At 48.2% G+C, this 7492-nt stretch overlaps 1 protein-coding gene across 2 annotated transcripts; it reads left to right on the top strand.

The window, feature by feature from the left end:
- Positions 1-1789: 1789 nt before the first annotated feature.
- Positions 1790-7275, top strand: LOC103551009 (putative speedy protein E7). 2 transcript variants are annotated; one of them, XM_008520257.2, is made up of 10 exons: positions 1790-1891; positions 2870-2981; positions 3199-3267; positions 3425-3538; positions 3724-3921; positions 5436-5494; positions 5860-5945; positions 6461-6635; positions 6728-6824; positions 7100-7275. In XM_008520257.2, exons 2-9 carry the CDS (start codon positions 2966-2968, stop codon positions 6785-6787), a joined length of 777 nt encoding a protein of 258 aa, XP_008518479.1. In that variant the 5' UTR covers positions 1790-1891; positions 2870-2965; the 3' UTR covers positions 6788-6824; positions 7100-7275. The 2 variants fall into 2 exon arrangements, with proteins under 2 accessions (XP_008518479.1, XP_008518480.1); XM_008520258.2 differs by having other exon boundaries at positions 1812-1891; positions 2902-2981.
- The last annotated feature ends 217 nt before the right edge of the window (positions 7276-7492 follow it).

Raw genomic sequence — 7492 nt, forward strand, 5'->3', positions numbered from 1 at the left:
ATTGATGCATAAAAAGCATTTGACAAAATCCCATACCCATTCATAATAAAAACTCTCAGAAAACTAGGAGTAGAGGGGGAAATTCCTCAATTTGATAAAGAATATCTAAAAAATCCTACAAGTAATATTATTCTTAATGGTGAAAGAGTGACTTTAGGAACAGGCAAGGATGTCAATTTTTACCATTCTTATTCAATATGCCAGTGGAACTTCCAGCCAGAGCAATAAGACAGGAGAAAGAAATAAAAAACATATAGATTGGAAAGGAAAAAATAAAATTGTCCCTATTCAGAAGACGTGCTTGTCTACACAAAAACTCCTAGAACTAATAAGTGAATTCAGCAAATTTGCAGTTCACAATTCAATCACTTTTCTATATACTAACAATAAACATGTGGAAACTGAAACTAAAGACACAATAATACCACTTACAATCACTCCAAAGAAACTTATGTATAAAACAAAACATGTACAGGACTTTTATACTGGAAACTACACGATGCTGATAAAATAAATCAAAGACCTAAATAGATTACCTATAGGTAGGCCTATAAATAGATGATGTATAAATAGAATTTAAACAGACATAACCATGTTCATAGATTGGAATACTCAGCATAGTAAAGATGTCAATTCTCCCCAAATTAGTCAAAAGGCTTAATGCAATTCTTCTCAAAATTGAGTACGCACTTTACCATACAACCAAGGATCATGAGCAATAAAAAGGAATAAACTATTGATTTATGCAACAACTTGAATGGTGTCAAGGGAATTACACTGAGTGAAAAAAAGCCAATCTCAGAGGATTACACACTGTCTGTTTGTATTTATACAACATTTTTGAAATAAAATTACAGAGATGGAGAAGAGATTACTGGTTGCCGGGTTGGGGGGATGGTAGGTAAGAGGAGCACGAGGTATTTTTCTAATGGAACTGTTCTGTACCTTGACTGTTCTGTATTTTGGTGGTGATCACAAAAGTGTACACGTGATAAAATTGCATAAAACTAAATACAACTGCACATAAGCGAGTGCATATAAAACCAGTGAAATCTGAATAGGGCACCATGTCATTAGACCAGTGTCAATTTCCTATTGTGATATTGTACTATACTTACGCGAGTTGTTACCTTTGGGAGAAATTTGATGAAAGTGTATAGGATCCCTCTATATTATTTCTTACCATTGAATGTGAACTGAATTGAATGTGAATTACAATCATGTGCTGCATAAATGATGTTTCCATCAACGATGGACCACATACACAACAGCAGACCCGTAAGATTAGTACCATAGAGCCTAGGTGTGTAGTAGGCTATACTATCTAGGTTTGTATAAGTACATTCTATGATGTTCACATAATACACAACTGCCTAATAATGCATTTCTCAGAACATATTCCCTTGTTAAGCGATGCATGACTGTACCTCAAAATATGAAAGTTAAAAAATCTTTAATCTTAATATGATCACAGCTAAACACAAATAAGAAAGGCAGTAAAAAATGTACTTTTTAGTACATTAGTAACTTTTTATTATGGATGAGAGATTAATCAACTTTTAAGTTTGTATTTTCTCAATTTTTTGGTATGTGGATATATCAGTTTCACTTGGAAGCATTAATTGATTTGGTTAAACACAAGACGTGGTTCAAAGTAGAGGGAATGGTGGGATAAGAGGAAGTGACCCCAGTGTGCAGGCTGGGACACCACCCCCCTCCCCCATGGCCTTTTGCTAGCACGCCTTTTATAAACCAAAGGGCAGTTCCTGGTGGAATGGTGTGATGTCATCAGTGACTTATGTAAGGGCTCCGGAATCCTTGAAGCCATTTGATCCTGAACACTTGGCTACAGCCAGTGCTCTTTTCACACTGTTGTGAGGCTGTGCTCTAGGTAAGCATGAGGGCCTAGATCTTGAGAGAGACACGAGGTGTTCACTAGGGGTGGGTGTCCCCCATTCCCATACTAGCCTGAGTCTTGGATCCTGAACTATGTTCCTCCAAGGAGTCCCGGAGGATGTGGAAGGGCATGTGGAAGGGGTCACCCGTGAGTCTCCAGATGTGTGACTGGGGATGCAGTAGGAATAAAAATAGGTCTCAGATTTAGGGAGAAGAGAGAACATGAGGGGATGTGAGCAAAAGAGAGAAGAAAATGAATTTGGGGGAAGGAGGAGAGAGAGTAAGGCTGACTCTCACAGAGAACTCGGCCATCAGTGGCCGCCTTGAGAACCTCGGGAGCCGTGAGGACAGTGGGGAGGAGCAAGAAGAGAGAGCACTCTGTCAGTCAGGAGGAATATGGCCCTCAGATGGGGTAGAAGGCACTGGCCTTCTTGAGGGGGCACTAGGCACTGCCTCAATCAGCTTCAAGGGCCGTTTCAGACAGGCATGGGCCACTCTGGTCATATTTTTGCCAGGCCTGATTGCCCATGATTTTATAATGGTTCACAGGGATAGTTAGGTAGAGCTGATGACATTGGCATGTAAGGTCATCCAGCTTAACCCTAATGGAAATGCGACTGAGGCTCAACAGTCGCTGCCACTGGCCACTCTTCCCTTGAGTGCTGGTCAGACACGAGTTCTAATCCCAAATCCAAAGAGCTTTAGCCACAGTTAAGGCACAAATCCTAGACAAATTAAGTCATCATCCCTCATCTGTAAACGAGGTAAGTTATACACCTTAACTTAGAGATCCTTATAGGATTGAATGAGACAATTCTTCAGATCAATATCTGAAGTGCAACAAGCAATCAATAACTATCAGCTACTATTATTGTCACTTTAATTATTATTAGGTTTCACAAGAAGCAGGTTAAGCAGAAAGACACAGCCTAGTCAGAATCAGGTTGGTTCCTTTCCATTTTTTTGTACCCAGAGAAGACAGGATTCCTCTGTATTCCACCTCAGCCTCCTCAGAGACTGCTCCAAGACAACAAGACCAGCAAAGAAGGGTCAGAGGAAAAGAGCGTGCATGGAAGGGAAGACAGGTTGGTGAGGTCATTCACCCTTTACCCACAGTCTCTGAATGAAGGAAGGTGCTAGAACAGCATGGCTCTGGCATCACTTCTTCTCGACTCTCAGGAGCATGGGTCTGCATGGGCAGGGGAAAGGGTGCCCAGGATGAGACAGGGAGGTCACTATCCCAATCACTTTTGAAGCTACTGAAGACCTCAATGACCAGAGAATTCACATTTTTGTCCATAGAGGTGTCCTCCAGGCAGAAAGATCCATGGAAAGAGGCACAGGAGAGCAGCTTTTGCCTGGCAAAGAAAGGTAAATATTAACTCAATTCCTACCCTCCAGTCATTCTTCTCTCAACCCTTCAGATGTCCCAAGCAAAATCCTCAAGGTGAGTGGGAAGGGAAGAGCCAAGTGTTTCCCAGGCAGGTCCCTCCCATGATCATACAGGGTCCTTCCTCTCTCCCTGCAGCTCCTCGGAAGAGGAGCCCTCTGGCCTCAAGTTCCGCCTCTTTAGAGGCTGTCCCTGAGCAGAGAACCAGGAGGAGAGGCCAGAAGAGGAAGAGACCAACGGATGTCAAGGAAGGTATGTGCCCTCAGGCATCCCTCAGCTTCCTTGGCCCAGCATGGAGCATCAATTACTGCTGAGTAACCACTTGTCATCTTGTCCCACGAGGCAGGGTCCAGTCTTCAGGGTGAGCGGCAAGAGAAGGACTCAGACTTCCCAGGTGGGTCAGGTCCAAGCTCACATGGAGCCTTTTGTTCCTGCAGCTGCCCAGCAGAGCAGCTCCCCAGCCTCCAATTCCACCCCCTCAGAAGCTGTCTCTGAGCTGAAGTCCTGGAAGAAGAGGGGGGAGAAGAGAAACATATGGACTGTCAATCATGTTGAGGGAACAAAACTCAGGATGAACAAGAGGAGAAGACCCAGTTACCGTCCTGAAGACCAAGAAGCATTCTACCGGCTTCTGGGTATGTGCTCGGAGCTGGTGGCGTGCTCAGGGTCCTTCTAAACTGAGAAAATCATGGCGGGCACAGAGGCTCTGGGACCGTGCTTGAACCTCCCCCTGGGGCTCTAAGCTGTAAGGTGTCCTGCTGGCAGAGAAGCAGAACAACCCTGGTTCTCCTGTGGTACTCACGGGTTTTTCTGAGACAAGTTTTGGAGGGAGGGAGGGAGGGAAAAGAGACTCACAGTTGAGTGTTCTATTAACAAGACACTTCAGGACAAAGCAAGGAGTGCGTCCTCTGACCACCGAGACGCATTAATTTATTCCCCGCAGTTAAGATTTTAGAGATTAGTGATGACAGGACAAACTAGATCTTGCTGTCTTTATGCTCAAAGTGAGAGGAGACAAAAAACAAACAACATGTACAGAAATAAATTGCTCTTGGCCACTGACAAACGCAGAGAAGGAAATTTTTTAAAAGGCAATGACACCTGGAGATGGGGACGGAGCAAGGGTAGGAGAGCTTTATGAAACGGGAAACTCAGGAAAGGTCTATCTGAGAAGGTGAGTGAGGACCAGAGGCAGGACTGAGTGTGACAGGTTTGGGGACGATGCTGAGTTCATACTGTCCAATACAGCATCCTCCAGACACATGTAGCTATTGAAATTTAATTTTAAATGAATTAAACAAACTTAAAATTCACTTCCCCAGTCTCACTAGCCACATTGCAAGTGCTGGGTAGCTCCACGTGCCTAATGGCTACCATATTGGACAGCACGGATATGGAACATTTTCATCATCACAGAAAGTTCTACTGGGCAGTGCTCTTCTGAGGGCCAGGCTAACGGGAGAAGGGTCCAGGAGGGCGAAATGGACCCCTCCATCCCCCCTCCTGTGCAAACGTCATTGTCCTGGGCAAGGGGTGAAGGAAAGACAGGACCCAACATTCTCAGGTCTTCACTGGAAAATGGCACCCCCAGAGGACAGCTCTAACCCCAAATGAGCCTGCTGTGGGGAGGGGAGGCCAGGCCATTATCTGCGGGAGTGAGGAGATCCCGGAAAGGGAGGGCAGGATGCCCAGTGACCCCAGGGACTATGAACTCTCCACCACCCGCCCAGGGTGCTCAGTTATCAGATGGGGCAAGCACAGCATGATGAAGTGACAAGGATGTGGTGTCACAGAGGCCCATCCAAGCTTTTGGCTTAAGGTAAATTTGGAAACTTTGTGAACCAGGTCACATCTCTGCAGTAAATGCACTTACCATCTCCCAAGTGTTGAAGATTAAATAATAATAGCAAAATCCCTGCCCCACAGTTGAAACTCACTCTACATGAGTCAACGGAAGGACTAGCAGCTGTTGCCGATATTAAGCCCACAACCCTCCTGGAGGAAAGGGAGCTGCCTCCACTTCTGTGAGATAGAGGAACTCAGAGAAGGTTCCGGTTTCCCTCCTTCCCTCTGAAATGTCCACGGCACCACGCTCACTTCTCCCAGACGGCTGCTCCAAGGCCTTCATCACTTCTCCCTTCTTTTGCAGAGGATCCCGTTATCCAGAGCTTCTTGGAAGCTGACATTTTCCTCAAAGTGTCTGACAAGGTACCTGCAGCACCAAAATGACGAGGGGCCCAAGGGGTCTGCAGAGTCACCACCCTATGGGGGGGCAGGTACAGAAATAAGACTTCTGTCTGGGCAGGAGAAGCCCTGGAGAGACCTGCTCTGCATGTCAGAGGAAGAAAAGACTTATTACCGGCGCCCTGCCCTGCCCACTGGGCATCTCCTCCCTGGCCTTCCTGCCAGCTCACCTCCACCTGTCAAGGGACCCTGAGACCCTCAGCAAGTCCCACCCTGAGCAGTTTTCCTGCCATGGCCTTTGGATGGGGGCACGACCCAGAGCCCCTGCAGAACACTCTCCCCTTCATTCACCCCTGGCCACCCCCTCACGCCGCTTCTGTGACACACAGTACCTGCTTTCCATGGTGGTGGAGTACTTCGGCCGCGTGGGGCTGCCTGGACACCTCTACAACAGGATCCACTTCTTCCTGGCCCTGTAAGCACCTCCACGGGGACCTGCCTCCATTCTGCCAAGTCCCCCAATCCCACAGCTTCGCCACCCCCGTGGGGACGGCTTGGCCATCCTGAGGGTCCCACGTGGTGGTTCCCATTGGCCACAAAGCAGACAAGGCCTTTAGGGGTCACCTGGTCCTGCAGGAGGGTAAGGCGATGAGTAAGGTCCAGAGATAACGAAGTAGCTGGGAAACACCACTTGCTGCCCAGAGACTGAGTGACTCGAGGTGGCAAGCCACAGGGAAATGGCGGGCAGCCTGGAGCTTGGGCGGGGCTGGACATGGCACAGGCCTGCAGGCTTGGGGCTGAGGGTGATGCTGCTGCCGCTACCGACCTAGGTCCCCGTGCAGATACACATCCCAGACTCGCTCTCCTGGATACACTGCCCCGGGCACTCCTGGTTCCTCCAGTGTGACCTCTGCAGCCTCTCCGCACTGTCCCACCTGAGGCTGGGAGTCGTTGGGGCCAGGACGAGCTTGTCTTCTTTTCCCGCGGCAGCTACATCGCCTCCGACATGGAGGAGGACAACCCCATGTCCAAGCGGAGCATCTTCCAGTTCCTGCTGGGCAGGGAGCACTGGCCAGACCTCTACAAGGAGTTCCTGAAGCTGAAGGTGGAGTTCTTCTACGCCATGGGGTTCCGAGCCTGGGTCACCCCGGAGCTGTGTGAGGAGGTCTGTCAGGGATGACGGCCAGGGGGCACCCCCTGAGGTGGTGGGGCTGGGCCCTTCCTCCAGGGGCTTACCCCGTGGCGTTTCTCTTTCAGATCCAGGCCCAGAACCCACATCACTGGGTCTGGAGTCGGGTGCGCCAGTGCGCCCCCTAGGTTCCCAGGGAATGGAGCGGGGCTGCAGGTGGTCCAGGTGCGTGAGGGCGCTTTGAGGGGTGGGGTGCGGGGAGCTCTGCAGGGTCAGCCCCACCCTCTGTGCCCCTGCAGTCCCCTCCTGGGCTGCTGGGCATGAGGAGGGAGCGCTGCTGCACCCATCAATGCATGTTAGCATAGCAAGGGCTCTGAGAACTCCCCAGGTAAAGAAACTAGTTACCTGTGTTTATATCAAAATCCTCCCAATGACTTTGACTGTGGAATCATGTACTGTGCGACGCAAGGTCCCAATCTGCACATTCTTTCTTTTTTTAGGGAAACTTTTGGAAACGCTGATGTAAGTAATGCAAACCTCTGCAGAGTCTCGAGCTGAGTTAAAAATGTTAAACGAAAATACATGAAAAACACTGAGGTCATCCTTTCTGGAAAAGGGGCTGTTACCTTGGTGGTTCTTAGGAGAAAAGAGAAAGATAAATGATGCTAACATTTCATCCAAAGTTTTGTGTGTTTCGCTCCCACGTGAAGCAAGCTACCCTAAGTGGGGTCGCTGGAAGGTTGCTGGAAAAAAGGAAACAAGTACACGTACAGAACTGGGAGGACACAGCACAGAACGCCATCCCCTAACTAGCATCACGCTCTTTAGAATGCGCTTTCTGTGGTTTAAATTTAGTTTTTGTATTGGATTTACTTGAAGTGGGGGGAGACCTT

Source organism: Equus przewalskii, chromosome 14 (genome assembly GCF_037783145.1).
Source record: "Equus przewalskii isolate Varuska chromosome 14, EquPr2, whole genome shotgun sequence".
NCBI classification, from domain to species: domain Eukaryota; kingdom Metazoa; phylum Chordata; class Mammalia; order Perissodactyla; family Equidae; genus Equus; species Equus przewalskii.

Coding starts and splice junctions, on each gene's coding strand:
- LOC103551009 (XM_008520257.2), top strand. Junction 3,922..5,435: donor AGCATTCTACCGGCTTCTGG/GTATGTGCTCGG, acceptor CTTCTTTTGCAG/AGGATCCCGTTATCCAGAGC. Junction 5,946..6,460: donor ATCCACTTCTTCCTGGCCCT/GTAAGCACCTCC, acceptor TTCCCGCGGCAG/CTACATCGCCTCCGACATGG.